Genomic DNA, 23,307 nt, shown 5'->3' with positions numbered 1-23,307 from the left:
ATTCAATACAAAAATACTGACGATTTATCTTCGCCTGCCCTTTTCAATTTCAAATTTGTGTACAACAATTTTCATTATTTTGACAGTAATTTGTCCTTTGAGCCGTTCACAATAGTAAAATGGTTCTAAAATGTGTAAAACAAAACTTGGTAGCACACAGCAAGCGACGATTGCAATTTTAATGAGGTATTCGCATACTCTCCAGCACGAATTCAACTAGATATCTTTGTTGTTGCTTTTTGACTTTTTGTAAAATTTTTGACAGGCGAGCAGCGCCCAAAGATAGCTAGTATCTAATTCCTCCCGCGTACAAAATTCAACTCTCTAACTTTGTTATTCCTTGAATATGTGTATATTTTGGCAAACTTGCAGCACCCGGAAAAAGCATGCAGAGAAAAGATGAATCGAATACGTCACTATTTTTGTTAATTTGTATTTCTAAGTTAAAAAAACTTTATATACGAATGCAGCGACAAATAAATTAATAAATTAATTTGAAATAATAATAATATGGTATGAAATATTAAATAAAATAGTATAAAATATTAATTAGGTTATTTAAACTGTATTGAACTACTTAATGGCCACACTTTTGAGTGTTGTAGCAGCACTTGAAATTGTAAATATGGGAATTTAACAGTTAAATTCCAATAAGAATGCGATCAACCTGCTGGCGCGGGATACAAAAGCAAAATCTGCGGCAACGGTATAATTGTAAATTCGCCTTGACGTTTCGTTTTGATGACGAACGGATTTTTTCTGGAAGCAGGAAAAACTGATGGATAAGTGATTTTTTGATCCTTTGTGCAATTTGCAGTTAAATAATTTTCTAAGTATTCATTTATTGTGATTTTTTTTTCAAATTTTATTATTGCTAAAGTTTTTTATGAGTTTATTTGTATTGAATAATACGTGACTAGTCTAAATTACATTTTGAATTGGTTACCATCGTTCTACATAATATATTACGATTGTTTAAGGTAAATACATTACATATATGAAAATAACGTTAATTCAAAGTCAAAATTGTTTAACTGTTTTTATAAGTATCTAGCAAAAGCTCATAGTAACAGCCATGACTGAGCCGTCATATATGGATACTCAAGTAACGCATGTTATGAACAAACTCGAAAACAATGACTCTGAATTTACGAAAAACGTTCCAGAGATTCATATTGTAGAAGAGACTACGGATGAAGTGCTGAAAGAATCCGTGGAAGTAGCAGAGGATACTGAAAATATTACTCATACTCCTGTAAGGAAAACCTTTGAAATCCCACCACCACCACCGCCAACACCAGTTCAAGAGAAGATCTCCACAAAATATGCTGAAGATGTAAAACACAATTCCGTATTGCAATTTAAAATTATGCAAGATGCAAAAGTTGCAATAAAAATATTGGAAGAAGATTGCGGAGAAGTAAGGGAAGCGAACGAAATTTGCGTAGTAGAGAAATTCTCTAGTGATGGCAGTAACGATGATATGTTGGCAGTGGGAAATACAAAAGAACTAGTAATTGATCATGAAGATGATCGAACGGTTTCTTCTAAGGTAAGAATATTTGATATAATTCAGCAGAATGCAATTTTTATTAGTTAGTATTAGCAATTATTGGGTATATTACTAGTTATTATAAACGTGTTTAAGTTAAAAGTAGTTTAATTAGTTTCTATTGACATTCAAAATATTTTTGGTATTAGTAAATTCATATTTTACTTTCACATTTTTACTTTTCTAAGCGTAGAAACAAAAAAATTTTGTTCACCGTAATCAAATTTGTTTTCACTACTAACATACGACTTTTTCTGTACGCAGTGTCACGAAAAAATTTTTAGAACATTTTTTGGCAATTATAAATTTAAATATAAATCCTTATTATACAGAGAAATATTGACATTTAGTGTAATTCTATACAGTGTAACAAAAATTTTAATTCACGTAACATGTATTTGTACAAATCACTTTTTCGCCATCAGATGCAACCGCTAGAAAAGGCCAACGAGGCAATGCCTCATTCAAGTATTTTAAAAGTATTAGCGGAAGCAGCTCCTTTGCCGAATGATGATGAAACCCTCAAAATTCCAATGATTCAAAGTGAATCAACGACTGCAACAGAAGCGCCACCACCGACCCTTGCTGTAGTTGAGTATCGATCGGCATTTGAAATGTGCGCCAAAGAACTTACCGTTACCGAAGCACGTTCTGCAAGAGTCCAACGTCTAGTTGATAAATGTATAAAACCTAATTCACCTGTTTATGCTACCGCAATACCCTTGCCACCACCTACAATTTCGAAAGAGCATTCAATTTCAACAGTAAATGTGACATTGCCTAATGATATTTGCGCTGGAAGTAAATCAAAGCGATTTTTCAAGTCTGACACACATAACTACAATCATCATCAGCACGATGATGAAGGAATCCCATTGCACATGGTACAAGCATGTTCCTCCACACCTTACAACCAACAGACCTTGTCTTGTTCGGTAGTCAGTTGTGATTTAGCACTCATTAGCGAACAGGTTAGTCCTTTGAGTGAAACTGACGATGAGAAAGAGCCATTAATAATGAAACAAAGACAACTAACTCCACAACCACAACGTAAACCCAAAATGCTTTCGATTTCTAAATCAGCACCCATAATTAGTCAACGTACGGATGATTCAAATCTCTGCAAATCAAAGTCGTTGGAAAAATCAAATTGTCCTCTACACTATAGTCGAGCAAATTTGCTTCATATACGCAATGATTTATCAAACATATTACACTCTCACAATAAGCATCCTTCAATAAAACACAGTGTGCCAAATATTGTGGATTGCGATGTTATCGAATTAGAGGCGCGTCTACGTAGACTCAATATTTGGAAGTCTATGAATCACGAGGAAAATACGAGTGGCCGAAAACAACAATGGGCGCGTGGTAATGACATGATGCCCGCATTTTTCAAAAATAAAAACATTTTGGATGAATCGATTATTAAAAGTCAACCACCACAGCCAGAACTTAAGGTAAGATGGCAACTTTTATTTGAGTATTATATATTACGAGCCAAAAAAATGAAATTTGTTTCTGTACTGTATTTTACTTGACTTGTATTTGTTTCACCGCTCATAGGATTCTGCTATAATTACAAATCAACGTCGTATTGGCAGTGGAAGATTACCCAAAGTTAAATGGGCAAATTCTGTTGCCTCCGACAATCCTCAGTCCTACGAAAAAGACGCCAACAATAATAAGCAATCTAACAATGATATTTCAAGTAAGCTTAGGCTCCTTAAGCTCTTTGAGACAAGTAAGGTTGATAATATACGCCATGATAAACCTGCAATTCGGCCGGCATTAACTGCACTAACAGGTCATAACAAGAATACGGATCGTGCAGCCACGTCGTCGGCCAATACCAATGGCAATGCCAATTATGTAAAGCGTTTAACATCAGGTTATTTGGTTGTTAAAAATTCTAAAGATCGCGTCAGAGAGGACAACGAACACCATCGTTACAAAAATGAGGAACCTGAATGGTTTAGTTGTGGACCTACTTCGCGTTTAGATACCATTGAATTATGCGGTTTTGATGATGATGAGGAACAGTTGGGCAATAAAACAGACCATAGCGACGATGAGCTTTTGAATGAGAATGATGAAGCCAAAGAGAATCGTAACGAAAATGCAAATATGGTGAGTTAAATGTGTATGACTAAACTATTATATAATTGATAAATTAAACAATCAACAGTATCGTTAAAATATTATAAACTCTGTTGTATACAATAATATATAAATTTTCAAAAATTTCGAAACATTCATTTTTGCCACTTTTTTGCTGTAATTAATCAATTATTTTAGGTTAATTATATGAAGCCAAATGCCAAAATTATTTCATGATTAATAGTCGCACACATATTTTCGTTGAACAGGGTATAAAGAACAAGAACAAGAGTGAATCGAACGGTGTTAAAGGCAATTCGCTAGACGGTGTTGATGCGCAAGAAGAACGAAAATCAATTTCCTTTCAGTATGATCAGTTCTCAGCAGGTTCAAACAAATCAATACAACAACAACAACAACAGCTGCAGCAACGTCAATACGGTGGCGGTAGTGAGAGTAATGGGCATAATTCAAGTGGTCGCTCAAGATTTATACCATTTTTTGCGCCAGGTGACAAAAAGTCGCACGAGCGTATTGAAAGAAATGGGTCATCAACATCGTTGAATGAGTTTTTCAAGCACGCCTTGAATGTACAGCAATCAACCGATCAGCACCAGCAGCAACAACAACAACAAAAACAGAAACAACAGCAAAAGGCAGCATTAAATACAAATGTCAATTTGGGCGATATCCCACTGGTGGATGAGTTGGAGGCGAAATGGCGCCGTAATTCCTTGACAGAACGCCCTCAAAATAACAGCAATATTCACGTGGAAAATAAAAACTATAAATACAAAAATTTCAGTCACAAACACAACCAAGATAATACGCAGGACGCAAATAATAATATATTATTACAAAATTCTGAAAATTTCAAACAATTGCTAGGTAAATTGCAAAGCAATAATAATAATAATAACAATAAAAATGTGCAAAACAAACAATCAACAACAAACACAATGAAGTTGAATGGCAAGGGGGATGGACAAAATTCAGCAATCAACCAACAACAAACGCAAAATCAATTTTGTAATGAGAATATTTCTAATTTTATATTTAAACAGCAGCAATATCAACAACAACAACTTTTGCTAGCAAATTTACACATGAAAGCTACCTTAAGCCGTCCCGAAGCTCAATATCTTTTACTGGGCTTAGCTAAAGGTAAGTTGCGATTTGAGAATTTTAATTCTTTATTGAGAGATTTTAAAACTTTTTATATACATCTTGCATTTTATTGTGCAAAGGAAAATTTTAAAATCCAGTTTTATATAAATTGTGCCCAATAATTTAAAATAATTAACGAAATTCTAAATATATAATTCCAAAACATTTATATATAACAAGTAAGGGAAGCCTAGCCTTTCCTTATTTGTTACAAATTGTTTTGGGCTATCGACACAACCTTATACAATTGAACCATAACAAAAATATTTTAACAAAGCAACAATAATAACCTTCAAAATATTATTTTTTTGTTTTCTCTTTTCTTATTTTTCTTGTCAACTCGAATAAAATTCTCTTATTATTATCTTCCTCGCAATTTTTCCATATTTACTCACTTTCTAATCTTTTTCTGGCCTTTCACGAATATTTCAAGACTCGGTTTGGCCGTTCTCGTTTTTGCGGCACAAGCGAACAGCAATTCATTTTTATATTATAATATTATCAAGCGACAATTTTTTTTAATTCCGCACAGGACCATTCAGTAGGGAATCAACCGCGCGAGTGATCTTAACCCCCTCCCGTACCTCCGTGCCTGATTGACCCTACAACTCTACAACGCAGCCGCCGAAAAATGTCAAAATTTTTAACTCGTGATATCTTTTGAATGGAATGTCAGAATCTAATAATTCAAAAAGTTATATAAAGGTTTTGAAGCGATCTTAATGATAAGTTCTACAAAATTGTAGTACATCACTTTGTTATATCTTCAATCGTTTTCGCAGCATTCGCGATTAAAGAAAGTTTTTTGGTATTTTTTTTACATTATCGGAGTTTTGGTAAGGAACCATTTTTTTTTTTAAATAAATGTAGCCTATGTCACTCAGGGATAGTATAGCTTTCCAACGGTGAAAGAATTTTTCAAATCGGTTCAGTAGTTTCGGAGCCTATTCGAGACAAACAAACAAAAAAACAAACATTTCCTCTTTATAATATTAGTATATGGGGGCTGAGGTAATTCCGGAACCAATGTCACTCATTTTTACCACCAAAGTACACTATATCACCTAATTTGGCCAAGATATTTCACATATTAACCGACTTATAAGCTATTAAGCTCATCGTATTTTTGAAAATTCTATAATTAGGTATATGGGAGCTAGACGAAGTTATGACCCTGGACACACTATTAGAAGAAAATGATTTCCTCTGAATTTCATTAAAATATCAGAGGTTTACCGATATTTTCGGTGAAAAATTACCCTTATTCACTGAGTTCTTCATGTTCGATATCCGGGGCCTTGAAAAGTTATAGTCGGATCCCGACAATTTTTCCACAAGTGATGTTACAAGTACAGCATTTGTGTAAAGTTTTATTCCGCTATCTTCATCGGTTCCTTATGTATACATTATAATGTGAAGGAATCAGATGGAATTCAAAATTGTGTTATATGGGAAGTAGGCTTAGTTGTGAACCGGTTTCGTCCATCTGTCTGTGTCATCAGGGTGTTAATAAAATATGATATACCGAATTTCACTGTAATCGGTCAAGCAGTTTCTGAGGTATGGTTTTTGACCCATAAGAGGGCGGCGCCACGCACATTTTCCATTTCTTCAGTATAACTAAGTGGTTCTGATGTTTTCCGTTAGTGAGTTACGCACTGTTAGTAATTTTAAACATACCCTTTGTATGAGAGGTGGGAGTGGTTATTATGCTATTTCACCTATTTCTATGGTTTGTGTAAAGGAGTACGTAAAGGAAGTGACTGTAAAAAGTTTGGTTTATATAGCTTTAGTAGTTTACGAGATATGTACATAAAACTTATTAGGGGGCGGGTCACGCCCACTTTCCTAAAACATGCCCCTTCCTAGGGCGATCTTTTATAACTATTTATTGGCTTGATTATGACGCTTTATAGGTTTTCGGTTTTAGTCATTTTGTGGGCGTGGTAATGGTCCGATTTAATTTTCAATAGCAATCCTCCCATGGTCCCAAGGAACCTGTGGAACAAGTCAATATATCTTAATTTGTACTGAAGTTATCTGTTGCACGAGGGACTGAAGAACAGACAGACTTCCGAATCCTGATCATTTTAATATAATTAATAATATGTAATTTATTAACTATATATACTATGATCGTTTCGCTTGTTCTGAACAATTAGAAAATAATATAGTTTCTCTAAATCGGAATAATTTGGAATAATACTATGGAAATTAGCCTAAATAAAATGTTCGAGAGTTTTTGTAATTTTAAACATTTAAGAATACACAAATTCCTCTATTGTACCCTAAGGTGCATACGCAATACGAAAAATCAGCAATGTAATGTTTTTTTTTATTTTAATTACAGGCGAAATCTCCAAGCACGGCCTACTTGTTCAGCTTTCTAATCCTCGTTTGCCTCAGCGTGATCGCGAAGCCATTACTGCAGTACTCACATTCACCTCGACACAGCAGACACATGGATTGCAAACGCAATTTCTGCATACTCAGAATCAGCAGCAGCCAACATTTAACAATTCCCAAATTCATCCATTTGATTCGTTTTCCAATAGCATGATGCTAAGTCAGTTGCAAAATTTGCAAAATTTGGCAATAGTGCAGCAAACCTTGGCGGCACAACAACAGCAGCAGCAGCAGCAGCAGCAGCAGCAGCAGCAACAACAACAACAACATAACAATAATAATCAACGTAACCCATTTGCATTGCAACCGATGACCACGGAAGAACTACAAAATCACACCAAATTAATAATGCAAAACGCATTGGCAAAGCGAAAATTTGAGGAGCAACAATCGAATATATTAGGAATGCAAAAGATATTGCAATTGAATGCAGTAGCTACGGCGGCTGCTGCTGCAGCTGCAGCTACAGTAAATAAGCAGCAACAGCATCAGCAGCAGCACTCACAGCTACCAAATCAAAATATGCGTATGCCGAGCGGTACAGCAGCAGCAGCTACCGCCAATAACGGTAGTAGTCATGCCAATCGTACAAGTGTCGGTAGTGGCAATCGCAGACTGCAAGCATTGCAAAATCTTTTCAACGATTCGAATGGCATGGTCGACGCTGTGGATGTTGTGTCATCTAAAAATGCCTTCACTAATGGTTTCCATCCATCCAAATCACAATCATATCATAATGGCGCTGGCGTCTATCGCAGTACGAGCTATGGTAATGCCAATAGCATGCAGGCGATTTCACGACGACGTTCCTTTCCGAGCAAATTTACGAATGGTGGAAATAATGTGCAATCAAGTTCCATGAAATCGAATAATTCAGACATTGATTTCCAACAACAACAACAACAATCTTCATCATCATTAGATGCGAATGACAATCACACAGGAAATCACGGTCAATATATTAATTACAATAATAATAAAAATCATTCAAACAATAATAGTCGAGTGGGATTGGAGAGTGCTTTTGGCGCACATCAGCCTCAGCAGCAACAGCAACAACAACAACCAACGGTGCTTTCGACTGGTGGTGGTAAGATTTTATAATTTCTTCCTATTGTACTAGTTCTATTTATATGTTTTCATTCACTCGATAACTCCTATATATAGAACAAAACCCTATTTACAGAATTATATTAGGTACGTTTGATTTTGCTGACATCTCTTGCACAGTGACTCAACTTACCTACTCATTATCTTATCAATCTTTATCATCCCTGAGCCCTTTTTAGCGTAGTATTATACTACGTTCTGACCGACATTGAAAACGTGTTTTCATTGGAAAAAAATGGGTTTTCGTTCGAAAACTTGTGTTTCCATCCATGCAAAATCTGTCAAACGAAATCACAGTTTTCGCTGAAAACTTCTTGAAAACTTACATTCCACTCATTATAATCGATGTCTGCTCTAGTTTAGTCGATATTATTGGAAGACATATTTTGCCAGCTCTAAATTGTAATTTGATATTGTAAATAAATTCTACTACTTTGTCAAAATAATGGAGAAACAGAAATAAAAATAAGATCGTGTGACCGAACATTTGAGACTCTCGCAATTTATTTGTTTATTGTTATTAAGAGCGTTTTCTATTATTTTCTCGAATGGTGACTTTTTATATTTCAACATTATATGTACACATGCTGCATTACCTTTTTGAATGTACTCCATTTGTTACATGATTAAAGAACAAAAAAATGTCACCCTATTATCTCATTGACATTTTGATAACTAGAGTACAGGGCAGAATAAATTCAAAAATTTTTTGAGAAAAAAGCGCTTTAAAATTACATGCAACTCGTCGTGTATTGGGCACAAAGTCCACTAGAAAACAAAAATCATTATATGAAATATGGTGTAATTCTTGAAGTTTCATTAATATATCTGAAATTTTACTCCAGTAAACACTTGTATGGACAGACGGATTTTAACTCGTCTCGTCATCCTGATGATTTTGATATTTATAACCCTATATCGTTTAGTTTTATGACTTACAAACAACATGAGAACAAAACTTTGATACTTTCTTAGCAACACGTTGCGGGAGTATAAAAATGCTCCAATGTAAACAAACAAATAAATTTGTGAATTGTCAATGAAAACGCATCGAAAACACAAAATGTCGGTCAGAACGACTTTGGTTCCACAATCCACTAATTGTGTTTTTAAGAGGTTTTCAATGTTGGGTCGAACGTAGTATTATACTACGTTTAGTAATACAATGCAACAACTTCCAAAATATTGGAGATGGTGATCTTAAGTTTGGAATCTGCCATATAAAATCATAAAAGAAACACATTTCCTTTGGATTTCTTTGGAATATCTGAGAGATTTACCGATAATTTCGACAAAAAATTAAACAAAGGCTCTGAGGTCATGAATTGTTTTTTATACTGGCTATGTTACACTAGAAATACACAGTATTTGTGCAAAGTTTTGTTCCGATATCTTCACTGGTGCTTAACTTATATATTGTAAAGTAAATTAATCAGTTGGACCTCAAAATTATGGTATATGGGAAGTAAACGTTGCTGTGAATCGATTTCGCCCATTTTCAAACTATAGAATTGGGTTGCCAAGAAAATGGTTCGAAACGAATTTCGTTGAAATTGGTCGAGTATTTTCTGGGTTTTGACCCACTTCAAATCTTGTAAACAAATTTCAATGTGACCCTTCTGTGCCGTCTTTACCATGATATTTAAAATTTTTGGTGATTTTCCTTACTTAACCCTCTCATGCCCAAATTAAAATGGGCGGAGGCAAAATTTTTTTAGTACAGATATACATAGATTAGACTCAAATATGATGTGATAAAAATTTCAAAGTCCTATGTATCCTGGTTCATTAATTACAGGATGTTGTTTATAGGCACAAATTAAATTATTATAAATAAACTAAGCACTTTTCTCATGAATTTTTTTTAATAACTCTTTTATCTTTACTTATTTATATAGTTCACTTTATTTTAAAATAAAACAATTATTTTTATGTTTTTGAACAATTTTTGTATAACCACTTTAGTATACATTTTTTTGAGAAACCGATATTGACAATTCCACTCTGCGGAGAACTGCGGAGACTTCCGGATTTCAACTTTACACGTCCTACTGATCACTTTGCTATATAGAACCCTATGTCTAACTCGTTTAGTTTTATGACTTACAACCAACCGTTATATAAACAAAACTAAACTACTCTCATTGCAACTTTTTGCGAGAGTATAAAAAATTAATTGTGCAGTTTCATTCCCATCAATTTTCCATCCGTATTCAATCGACGCCTCTCTTCTGGTTATCTTTGCTCTCTTGTTAAAAAATATACATAAGAATGCAATAATGTCGACAAAATCTTGTTATTGAACATGTAGAACTTTATCAATATTCGCCGAAATTTTGCTTGAGCCTTTGCTAATTTTGATAACCTTTCCTATGGCTTAACTTTGCCGTAGCATCTCACCTTTAGATGACGAAACAGTGTCTATATTGCAACAACAAAAGCAATATTTTGCATAGAATAATTAAAAATGAAATTTCGGACACTGCAAGATGTAATTACTTTTATATTTTAACATAAAACGAGATTTAGTATGATGTATATTTTCTATATATTTTTGGAATTATTTTCAACAATCTCATACATTTACATTTTTTATTTGCTCATCCATTGTACACACATTGGACCATTATTAAAACGAGTATCTACTTGTATTGCATTGGATTTACAACTTTGCCTATGCATACAATCCTATCCTTTTCCGCAATATAAAAAAGAAAAGGTCGATCTACATGGAATTTGACATACTTATTTGATCGAGTTTTACTATAGTCTTCCTCTACAGCTTCGCCGCTTCCGTTGAATTGAAGAGCTGTGAATTGGTAAAAGTTAGTTTTATTTGTTTCAACATTGAATGTTGTCGAAAAATCAACATCAAAGCGATGTTCAGAGATCTCTTGAATATGCTCTCTCATATTCATCATATAAGAAGTTCTGAATGTGGGCAATACTACATTCACACGCCGTTCTTCCATCATCCATTCGATACGCTTAAGCTGTTCGTAGCCGAGATTATTGATCATTTCGTTAACACCTTGTTTGGTATGCGGTAGAAGTATATACATTGAAAATCCATTACTGTAAGGTAATTCTAATATTTTAGCATCCAAAATTTGCGAATCGTGATATCTCAAATTTTCCGTCGTTTCCACCGCTGGTACTATTATACTATCCGGTCTGGTATAATACGTGATATTTAGTGTATATTTGAAATTTATCTGTAAAGTCTCCTTAAAACTGAATATATTTAAAACCAATACTTTCAAATTTTCTATGCCGTCGAAGCTTATAGTTATATCGTCCAAAGTTGAAATTAGCGGATTTTTGGTAGATTTCTCTTGAATTGAACAATTATAAAACATTTCTAAATAATCGATATTATTTAGGTTTTCTTTTGATTCGGTAAAAATTGCGTTTACTCCAACAAAGGGGTTTTTGTTTTCTGGTTGTCCTTCTTGTTCCTCCCCCATTCCAAATCGTAAACCAATGGCCTGAGGTCGCTGCAATAGTGCTTGTATATTGCTTGGCGAAACAATAATGTTATCTGTCGCATTTTGTAATATTTGCGTTGTGCTTAGAATATACCATGAGCAAACTTTGAAATCCACGCTTTGACAAAATTCAACATCTTGTCCGTAAGTCAATGTTGTAGAAACCAAAAGAAATAACACTTTCAATGGAAAGTGCCTTTCAAGTTTGTATGCTTTTTTCAATGCCTGCATTTTTCAAATGCATGTATTTAATACGATAACTTTTTTTTCTACTATATGTGCCACTATCAATTCAATATTTTCGTTTTTTGATTTTAATTCTAGTCTGTTTCACAAGTTTCGCGTATTCGAACTGATCACTACGAAGTGCACCGCGTCAATAATTTGTAGACTATTGCTGAGGTTATCTCTGGTGTCTTCGTTTTCCAAGTAATATATTTAAACGCTAAAAACCCATATATACATATGTACAGTGTGCGACAAAACTAAAGCACGGAATCCACCTTGTCGGTATTTATATGAATAAAATCATGAAAATGGGCATTGAATGATTTGATTTTTTTTTTTTCATTTTTAGACCAATTAGTCTTCTTTTTAAATTAGTAAACATTAAACGAATTAACTTGTTAAAAAATAAGATAAAATTTTTTATATGAAAAATTCCAACATTTTTGTGCGACAAACCAAAAGTACGAAATGGTTTTTATATTTTAATATTTGGTTGCGTATCCCTTATTTATCAATACAACTGCACATCGACGAGTAATGGACTCAATATATTAATTTAATATGTCGCTGGTAATACATTTTCATGCCTACTTTACTTGTATGAATATAGCGACCTTATTTTACAATTTTCACGATTAATTCTTGGATCTAAAACTTGCCATAGCTTTTTTATGTGATTTAGATTAGGCGCTAGTGCGAGCCACTTCAAAACCTCATTCTTGTTATCAACAAACCATTGTTTTTCACAAATAACATTGTGTTGCGGGTAGCTGTCGTGTGGATATATCCATTTTAGAGGCATTTCTTCTTCAGCATGCAGCACTATAATATATTAAATAATATTTTTATGCTTAAATCTGTCCATTATACCATTATTATGATGATTTGACCCTATTCCATGAAGAGAAAAACAGCCCCACACTTGTACACTGCGTATCATCGTGCCTGCTGTATAACGTAGATTGAGGCGTTGACCCTGCGGCTTGCGTACCAGCTTCCATCCGTCCGAACCTTTCATATTGAACTTGGATTTGTCAGAAAAAAGTATAGTCGACATTTTGTAATCGTGCAAATTATGTACATCCTCGCAAAATTCAGTCACGCTAGTCTGTTCTTTAAAGAAATTTACGGCAGATTTGGACTCCTGTAGCGTGAAAAGCCGCCGTGCACAGCTCGACCTTGTATGGATTTCTGTAATATATTTAACCGTAATTACCTTGCAATAGATGTTGCAGCTATAAAATGGTTGTTTTTTTATTGCTTGAATGCTCTAATTCGGTTATTTTCCACGCCATTCCACCTCTATGCAATGTAACTAAAGAGTCTGATGTGCAAAATCAGCTTAATATTCGGGAAAAATAATATGAATCATTCTAAATTCTTTTAGAATAGTCATAACCGATTCTCAGTTTAAAAAAAATTTAAAATATTTTTCTCTAAAATGAGCAGAATACTAATTTCGAGCCATTGAACAACTTTTCACTTTGGTATACAACCAACCTCATTAAATAACGAATTGCAACTTAAAATACACTATTTTTTTTCTATTTACCGAATAACAACACAATTCGAAAAGTTGCTATTCATTAAAAACAGTTAGCCAAAAAATTAATGAGTAAAATTAAAAATCACAGCCATGTGCTTTAGTTTTGTCGCACCAAAATTTTTGAATTTTTCATAAAAAAAATTGTATCTTCTGTTTTAAAAAGTTAATTTGTTTAATGTTTACTAATTTAAAAAGAAGACTAATTGGTCTAAAAATGAAAAAAAAAAAATTAAATCATTCAATGCCCATTCATATAAATACCGACAAGGTGGATTCCGTGATTTAGTTTTGTCGCACACTGTATGTGCATACAGACGAGTTCGAAATAATAAGAACAACCATAGGAAACATATAAATTCATTAACGTTTTTTATACTCTTGAAACTATGTTGCTAAGAGAGTATTATAGTTTTGTGCACATAACGGTACATATATCAAAATAATCCGGATGGCGTGGCGAGTTAAATGTCTGGATGTTTGTCTGTCCGTCCGGACAGATAAGGATAAGCAGGAACTACTCGACAAAGAAGAAATGGCAGATAGAAGCAGTTCTCAGATTTTTTTACAAAATGGAAAATTGGCGTGGCTTCGCCTATTTATGGGTCAAAACCCATACCTCAGGAACTACTCGACCAATGAAGATAGCAGAATAATACTGTACACAAATACTACATTTGAGCTGAGGTATCCCTTGTGGAAAAATTGTCGAGATCGGGCTATAACTTTTCAATGCCCCTGATATCGAACATGAAAAACTCAGCACTTCATCGTAATTTTGGGGAGATTTTAGTTTCTGGGGCGCCAAGATTTGAATTCACTTTTAGGTAAATTAGCCCAAAATAAACACTTTTTATTTTATAAAAAAAATTGATATCTCGCTCCGTTTACGAGATATCGAACGTTGAAGTTTGTGTTAACAGCAGCCGATGCGCGCACTTACATATGCATTGATGCAGGTGTTATGCGATTGATTTACATATGTGATTGATTTTATTTTCCAGTGCGGAAAGTAGTTGTACGCGAAACAACTTTCCATTTCCCTCTCTTTGATAACTCCCGGTGTTGGCTCGACCAGGGTTATTTTTTTGAAGCGCGGCCGAAGGCCGCCAATGCGGAAAGTAGTTGTACGCGAAAAAACTTTCCATTTCCCTCTCTTTGATAACTCCCGGTGTTGGCTCGATCAGGGTTATTTTTTTGAAGCGCGGTCGAAGGCCGCCAGTGCGGAAAGTAGTTATACGCGAAAAAACTTTCCATTTCCCTATCTTTGATAACTCCCGGTGTTGGCTCGACCAGGGTTATTTTTTTGAAGCGCGGCCGAAGGCTGCCAGTGCGGAAAGTAATTGTACGCGAAAAAACTTGTCAATCAATCACATATGTAAATCAATCACAAACACCTGCATCAATGCATATGTAAGTGCGCGCATCGGCTGCTGTTAACACAAACTTCAACGCTCGATATCTCGTAAACGGAGCGAGATATCAATTTTTTTTATTTAATAAAAAGTGTTTATTTTGGGCTAATTTACCTAAAAGTGAACTCTAATCTTGGCGCCCCAGGAACTAAAATCGTGCCGTAATTTTCACCGAAAATATTGGCAAATCTCTCAGATATGCACTAGCAACAATATAAATATGTATGTATGCAGTTTAACAGTCATGTCAATCGAATACAGCTTTAAATAGCCTACAATACTCCAATTGCGGCTTATTGCAGCTCAAAAATAAAAAAAAACAAATACTCCAAAAAAAACTCCTATATAATTCATGTGGCAACTACATGCAATAATTCTACTTCATAAACAGCTGTTCGAGTTGTCAAAATAACCTCAATTCTGTAACTAGCCATTGATGATATCAATGTGTGGAAATGATTATTTAACAAATTGTTTGTGCTTAATGTAATAGGGAATCCGAAATTCTTAGCAGAAAAGTGAATAATAGTGCAATGCGTATACGTCGTCCACGCGGTGTTACAGTGCCGCAATTGATGGTAGTTACTGCAATCGGTTTCTTAGGTGGTGTATATATTTGGAAACCACTCATACTTAAATATCGTGCCGAGGGCACACAATCGAAAGAAAGCGTTGATAATTTAAAAGAAACAATTGTGCCGCTAACTTCTAACGGTGTACCTGCAAATACAAATTCTAAATCAGTGGAATAAACAGAAAAAACAGAAGTAAGTCTTGGATGAGGTATTATTTTCGCATTTTCTCGTTAAGGTTAAGGATCGAATTACGCGTGTTTAAGTCGCTGAGGTTGGGCTTTTTGTCAGATTTCATTCGGGAGTCTCTTTAGTTCATGTGCTATCAACGGACTGAGGCGAATCTTTTTCAGTTGTTTCCAATAGCTCGCAGCAACGAATTGTTTTGTAATTATTTACTTGTGTTCCGGACGATTATAGTCATTTTGCACGCACTTGATTACAAAAAATAAAAAAACAGTGAACTCTTAGTATTTTTATGAGTGAAAACAAATTATTCCCACATCACACAACAGTTGTGGCGAAAAGTGGCCAGAATTTGAATGTTGATTCTTGCTTTGTTTAATTAGGAGTCAAGTTTTGAAAATATCTTATGCTAGGTTGGTCTGGTAGGTCTGCAGGCCACGTATAGACTAGTTATGGTCCTCTGCGATACCAGATGGAGTGCCTTCACGCCATGTGAAAATACCTTTACTAATATAGTGGAACTTCCATAACTCGAACTCCTATAAGTCGAAGATCTCCATAATTCGAACTTTTGAAATGGCAATAGAAGTCAAATTTTATACAAATTTCCTTCCATAAATCGAACTTTTCGACCAGGGCATAATACAAAATTTAAAATTTTACTATCAAGGAACAATTTTAAAGGAGGAGTCCTTATATTGGTATGGAGGCGAACAAAAAAATTGATATTGCACTTTTGGATTTTATGAAATCGTGTAAAAAAGGCATGAGATACAGACGTCAATAGCCAAAAAATAGCAAACTACAACAAACAAAATTGCAGAATATATGTTTTATGTTTATTACGTTTTTATGCGAAGTAAATAACTAAAACTGTGGGTAAACCTACATATATTATACCACTTTTTTTTTAATTTATGTTTTAATGAAAATTTCTATAACTCGAAGTCTCTCTAAATCGAAGTTTTTTTGTGGATTGTGGAGAAGTTCCACTGTACCTATTTTAAAATTTAGCTCTATAATTTTATGTAAACCCCACTAATTACCGTTTTTTCTATTCCAGATGAGTTTCACTAAACTTTATGTCGCGTTGAAAAATTCACCAGTTGGTATTATGGCTGCGGGTATATTCTCGACGTTTGCCATAATTGGCACATATCGTTTCGTCATTAAACCGAGACTGGATCGTCGACGTCGTGAAGAAGCCGAGGCATATGCCGATTATATATTTCAACAAGAGCGATCAAACGCAACAGCTTTCAAACAATAACTCAAACTAAAAACTAACAAAAAAAATCACAAAATATTCACAATAGTATAATTTTAGTAATTGTAAGTAAGGCATATAAACAATTTCCCATTGTTTTCAAATGCAAATTATATTACACGACCCACATACAAGCACACGCATCTTATAAATGCATGTTCAATATGCTGTAATTTATTTGCGTTTGCAGCCGTTGGGAATGTTGAAAGACTTTTTTTGGCTATGTTTAATTTAAATCTAACTTTAATGAATAGTAATTTTGCGAAGGTGTCACGGCAAAAAGCGAAAGAGAAAAAAATTGTAATCTATTATCGAGAAATTCAAAGAAAAAACAAAAACACATTAAAAACCTTAAAACGCTGAAAGTTGGAAAAACACTGTATCAGTGATAAGAAATGAAATTGATTTTGTTCTTTTTATTGTTAAAAATTTTAGTTTCTTACATATAATGAATTTTTGAAACACCATATGAATTCAGTAATAATTTTATATTTTTTACTTATTGAAATGAAATTAAAATGAATGAAACTAAGAGAAATGAAAATAATGTATCATTGAATTACTTGATTAAATAAAAATTGCAAAATTTATAACTTAGTCCATGATTAACAAAAAAATATTCTTGCGTTTTGTTTATATTGGCAATTATTTGATTTCAAATCACTTAAGTGGTTAGGTAGATTTCAGAGGCTAAAAACAAGGATATTTAGGAGTGTTGTGAAATCCAAGACAGATTTGCTGAATGTCAGAATGGCAATGGCCAATTCTTAACTTCAATGGTGTCACAGCGTCTGATTGGATTTCCATCTATTGGATTACGTCTTTAGCGTTCTTATTTTCTCTTTTAATAATAATTATATTTTTCCAAAGCGTTTTAATGGAAAATCAAAATAAATTTGAACAAAATATCTCAAATCTGTTAGCGCTGAAGGTCTTGGTTCCTAAAACCAATAAAATGTCTGATTCGAACATCAAACCAATAATATCAGAATTCATGACACGAACCAGAATTTTTGTCGGTTTGAATTCTGTTTCTTCATCAGATTTCACAATAATTCTGATTAAGATCTTAATATAACAACAACAGCTCCCCTGTTATTAAAATAGCATTAAATAGTTTTCAATATTTTCACTTGGTAGAAACAGCAACACTTTTCGGTGCAGTATTCCGATTGCGAAATAAATGAAATTAAAGCAAAATGTGTATTCTTTTATTTATTGCAAATCATTTATTGTAATTCATCAAAATTTCTAACAGCTGCACCATTACTAATTTGTAATTAATCAAGTATTAGATTTCGAAATATTGTAGCTCGAAATTATTTGGGTTAGCACTGCTTGGAGACTTTTCGGCGGTTTTCTGCGCTTTCTATTGTAACTAGTTCTATGGGCGTTCCCGCATGCAATTAAATATTCGGTTGTCCTTGAACTAAAATTACTTTGCGAACAATTTGGTTGACAGGAAGTTGAGATTTGAAAAATCGTTTTAATTATTATTTTTTGTTTGTTTTTAATTGCCTAGTTTTTATTAATCCAACGTATCTTTATTAATTTGTACAAAATTTGATTATCTTTTTAAGTATTCGTTTGTATGTGTATGATTAATATATATGTGTAAACATTAATCAATCGTCATGGTAGCTTAAAGCAAATTAAATTTTTTATTTTCTTGTTTTTACGTGGTATTTTTAAGCACAAAAATATTTATATTTCACATTTAGTGATATCATTTAGATTTTTATTTATTCAATTTTCATATTAAGCTATTAAAAATTGAAACAAACATATTATAGACATACAAATGTGTTTTCAGTTATTCTATAAATTCTTGCCGTAGAATCCTAATAGCCTAATGCGCGTCGAAACGGGGCTTTGCACATGCTCCATTATTTCCATCTGCATTTATATTTACCACGTTTATTCATATTTATTTTTATTTTTATTTTTTCAATTCAACGTTTTTAGTCGGTATGTACGGATATTATTATATATATGTGTATTTATTTATTTTATTGTATAATCAACAATTTAATTTGCACCGCATATTTAGAAATAAAAAAGAAAAAACGATATGATTAATTGCCGAGTATAAGTAATTGCATACTAGATTTTTAAAAAATATTTCTAAATATTGAATAAAATATTCTTAGTACTTGTACTTTCTTGTCTAACTTCTGGGTTTGTTAACTGTATTGCTTGTATGATAGTGTACGAGTATTGTTAGGAGGTTTGGTAAAAACAAAAACAAAAAAAATTAAAAAAAATTTATAAATTTCAAGCATGAAATGCGCAAAAATTGTTGGGAATTAGTGTTTACGCTATTCTTATGCTAACAAAATTTATATATTTTTTTTTTTTAATTTGCATGCTTTTGAACGCAAATTAATTAATTTAATATATTATAAAAATTATAATATGACTTTCTTTTTATATTAAAAATTACAAGTTTTATTGTTCTGATTACTCATTAAAATAGAAGTTAAAATTTCCAGCTATCAAAACAACAAAAAATGTCAAAAATACTTCTCTACATACTAAAATATTTTAATCTCAAAACACTTGTGGATAAAATTGATCGTTTTTATTGTATTGTTGTAATAATGAATAGAGAATATTGAAATAATCTTGAAGATTATACCATTTGTAACCAAAACGAAAATAGCTCTACTAATGCATACAGTTAATACCGGCTTAGTGAGAGTCATAATGGCGGGTGTTTGTATGAGTGAGATACTTGCAGTGCCGGATTAAGCCAGCGCGGAGCCTGTAGCTATTTGCTACAAGAGGCCAGAAGGTTATTAAAAAAATTATAGATAACACTTTCAATATCGATTTCTTTAAGCAAATGATTAAGGCCTTGGCCCATCGTGTTTCTCAATTCAATATTTATATTGGGAAACACAGTTCCAGAAACTCTTGTTTATTGGTTTCAATAATAGTAGCCATATTTGTTTTCAGCAGTTTAGTAAACTGCGCTAGTTCGTCGCCTAGGCGGTTCTTCAAATCATCTTCGTAAGCACTGACCACGCTTGAGGTGTTTTCCAAAATCTCCGCTGTTTTAAGGAATTTTAGCTGTCAAAGCTAAAGCTCCAAATAACCCAGTAACTTTATGATACAGGACGTTATCAATAATAACAATAAACCCCTGAATTTCAAAACGTTGTCCAGGTGTTTGATTCTCAGCATAGTCGTCGAGTGTAGCAGGTGCGTTGACAGTAGAACCGGTGAATGGTCGACCTTCGCATACCGTTTACTTCGTCTTGAAGTTTCTTGCGGATAATCCTCACAGCCGGTCAAATTCTTGGCTTTTGTCTCAATAATTGAAAATTTGGATCGTATTGCTTGGACGGAATCATGTCATGATTCATAAAGGGCGTAACCTGTATTAAGGCCTTTATAAGATGACTGCAGAGTTTCTCACTTATTCATCGTTGAAACTAGTATCTAGGCTTTATTATGGCACTCTGCTTCTTGTTCCACGTTATTCAAAATGTCTTCCAAAACTTGCTTAATAGCACCTGCGTAGCAACAGATCTGGCTGACCACTTAGTGTCCCATAACCTTATCAAAATCGAAATATTTGGAGTAGAATCTTTCAATGCTTTCGTAAGAAGACACCATCAGGTAGGAATCGAAAAAACGATTAGAGGTTTTCAAGGAATTCGAAGAAAAGTAAAGTAGTCTCCAGCTCACTTAGCAACCAAATTTAATGAATGTGTAAGACAGGAAATATATTCTGCGTACTTATTTATTGCATTGATTCGTGCTTGTATTTGCCACTCATGTGGCTGGCATTATCGTAGCTTTGTCCACGACAAACTTTGATATACATGCCACATTCACTTAAGAAATCTAGTAAATCTAGAGCAAGTTGTTCAGCAGTATGACCTTCCATGTCCAAGAACTTAACGAATCTTTCCACAATTCCATATAGTAGAACATAGCGCACTACCAGAGTCAGTTGGTCTACATGCGATATTACTGGAGTAGAATCCAATGTAACTGAGTAGTATTTGTATCTCTTAATTTCGCAAATATTTTGATACGGTATACTTCATGCATGTATACCGGCTAAACGGTTTAACGCCAATTACATACTTCATGCAATGAGATGAATGAATTCCTCAAAAGTTGTTTTTGATAAATATGTGCCTTTCCTTTAATAGCATGACTTTGAATATATTGTCTAATAAAAGCGTCAAATTGGGCTATTGATTTTAATAAGCCTAAATAATTCCCATTGTGGGAGGAACCAACGATTTCGTTACCACCCCGAAACGCAAGAGCTCGTTCTGCTAAAAACTTTATTACTGCAATGATTCGTTTCAGGAGTAGCTTTCAATTATTTTTTACCGTCGGACAGATGTTGGACCACGGGGCCCGTAGCATTTGCTACTCTTGCTACGTGGCTAATCCGGCACTGGATATCTTATCTAATAAATTGTGCATCTTATGCCACAAACTGCTTTAAATGAAAGCTTAATGACAGATTATGAGTGGACTTCTCCATTTTAAATGGGTAATATGTTTGAGGAGAAAAATAACCAATCAAAAAATAAACAACTAATTAAATTTTATCTTACTTTCGATAAATAATTTCCTAAACTCTTTAATTTAAGGATCTTGATAAAGATTAAACATTATTTAATATAAGCATCTTGAAAAAGATTGTTTTGTAAGACATTTTATCTAACAAATCTCCCTAAATTATATGTGTGAGTATATTGTGAATCACAAAGTTAGAAGCCCAAAAATGAATTTTAAAATCAACTGTTCAACATTTATTGCGAATTCTTTAAAGTTTTACGTGAAACCCACTTAAAATGTACTACAATGTTTTTTCTACTATTAAACAATTAAATTAAATTAGTTAAATAGAAACGAGCTAAGTGTAAATATATAAGTTTAAATTTAAATAAATCACAAGAACATAGTAATATGTAGGTAAGTAGTATGTAAATGTTAAAATATTACTTTACTTTTGAAATTGTCTTTCATACTTCTTTCCAAATTCTTTACGTGTATACCATATATATATGCATAAATATGTATGTAATTAATAACATCTTAATTATAAATAAATAGTAATAGGTGGATAAAATATTATAGCCAATCGATAATTAATTCGTTCCTAATTGAGTATAAATCTATAAATTTAATGTGGTGCTCGAGACAAATAAGTGCAGAAACCCAAATTCAAGCAAAACACATAAAATTTTGTTAAAACGCACAGCATATTTTGTACAAATATCTAATGGATTAGCAAATTGTTTTTTCACTCGCTTTTTATTTGTTGCTTTTAACAACAATATACGTTTTTGTTTTTATATGTGATGAGTACGGAGATCGTTCTCACTCTGCAAGTAAGAAAGAAAATAAACATTGAATAGAAAATTAATAAAAAAACTCAAAGAAAAAAAAAACACTTTTAAGCGCTTCGAACGTTTTGGAAAGTGTAAGTGAGGTTATTTCAAGTCCAAAGGTTAGTGGTAGTGAGAAAAAATTCGATTACCGAGATTAGTAGAAGAGAATATTTATTGCATATAGAAATTTATGCAATATAGTACCCAAAACCAGATTTAATAAAAATTATATTTTGATTAATTATAATTAAAAATAAGTATTTATGCCAAATGTTAGAAACTATACACAAATAAAACAACTCGGCTTGAGCTACATTTTCTTAAAAAAAAATATGCATACAAATACAATAACAAAGTAATCCACTTGAATCCAATATAAGAGAGTATACGGATAACTTACTAAATTGTTTTTCTAAGTAGGCCTTAAAGTATCCAAATTGCTATATATATACAAATTTTAATATTGTCTTTTAGTAAAAAATACAAAATAAGTCTCCCTTAACTACGGCCGTTTTCAACCAGGTATACTGTTATGTGGAAAATAATAAGGACAGGAATAAATAAAACCTTCAATACAATTCTACTATGGTATGGAAATTTAAGGGCAGTTAAGGGCATTTTCTTATCACTATTTTTTTATAAAAACAGATTCAGTTAGAAAAATGCAAAATTTTTGCATACATTTCCTAAACAGGCATTTTTCATTCAGCAAAGTCAATATATGGGTGTACGTTTTAATAAGGACAGCGTGTCTTTTCAATATAATAACGAAAGTAGTTTTAATAAAAGATAATGAAAGAATAATATTTTAAGTTTTAATATCAATCTATTAGAATCTGATTCTTCTTTTTATTGCACAAATATGGGAAGGGTAATCCATGTTATCCGAAAACTCGAGAACATTAAAAAA

The 23,307-nt window shown here is 33.0% G+C and overlaps 3 protein-coding genes across 15 annotated transcripts in view; 1 reads left to right on the top strand and 2 right to left on the bottom strand.

Moving 5' to 3' along the window:
• The first annotated feature begins 693 nt into the window (after positions 1-693).
• LOC105217068 (protein cup) lies at positions 694-17,123 on the top strand. 3 transcript variants are annotated; one of them, XM_054226515.1, is made up of 8 exons: positions 695-980; positions 1,048-1,105; positions 1,167-1,552; positions 1,978-3,012; positions 3,119-3,682; positions 3,922-4,816; positions 7,170-8,315; positions 16,831-17,123. In XM_054226515.1, the coding sequence occupies exons 3-8, from the start codon at positions 1,370-1,372 to the stop codon at positions 16,842-16,844; spliced, it is 3,837 nt and encodes a 1,278-aa protein (XP_054082490.1). In that variant the 5' UTR covers positions 695-980; positions 1,048-1,105; positions 1,167-1,369; the 3' UTR covers positions 16,845-17,123. The 3 variants fall into 3 exon arrangements, with proteins under 3 accessions (XP_028899207.1, XP_011190182.1, XP_054082490.1); XM_029043374.2 differs by having other exon boundaries at positions 694-980; positions 1,055-1,552; XM_011191880.3 differs by having other exon boundaries at positions 694-980; positions 1,048-1,552.
• On the bottom strand, positions 10,914-12,200 carry LOC105217067 (serine protease inhibitor 27A). The gene has a single exon (XM_011191879.3). It carries the CDS (start codon positions 12,052-12,054, stop codon positions 10,978-10,980), a length of 1,077 nt encoding a protein of 358 aa, XP_011190181.1. The 5' UTR covers positions 12,055-12,200; the 3' UTR covers positions 10,914-10,977.
• Slc9a7_3 (sodium/hydrogen exchanger 6) overlaps positions 17,019-23,307 on the bottom strand; it is a 19,198-nt gene continuing 12,909 nt past the window's right edge. For 8 of the 11 annotated variants that reach the window (XM_054226516.1, XM_054226517.1, XM_054226518.1 and 5 more), the window contains one exon: positions 17,019-18,930. In XM_054226516.1, the coding sequence (XP_054082491.1) occupies positions 18,853-18,930 (78 nt within the window). In that variant the 3' untranslated portion in view covers positions 17,019-18,852. Of the gene's footprint in view, positions 18,931-21,792; positions 22,392-23,307 lie in introns of those variants that run through there. The other 3 variants (XM_054226526.1, XM_054226527.1, XM_054226519.1) reach the window with 1 other exon arrangement.

Source organism: Zeugodacus cucurbitae, chromosome 3 (genome assembly GCF_028554725.1).
Source record: "Zeugodacus cucurbitae isolate PBARC_wt_2022May chromosome 3, idZeuCucr1.2, whole genome shotgun sequence".
In the NCBI taxonomy this organism is placed as follows: Eukaryota; Metazoa; Arthropoda; class Insecta; order Diptera; family Tephritidae; genus Zeugodacus; species Zeugodacus cucurbitae.
Note: the sequence above shows the minus strand (reverse complement) of the source record. Positions and strands in the feature narration are given on the sequence as shown.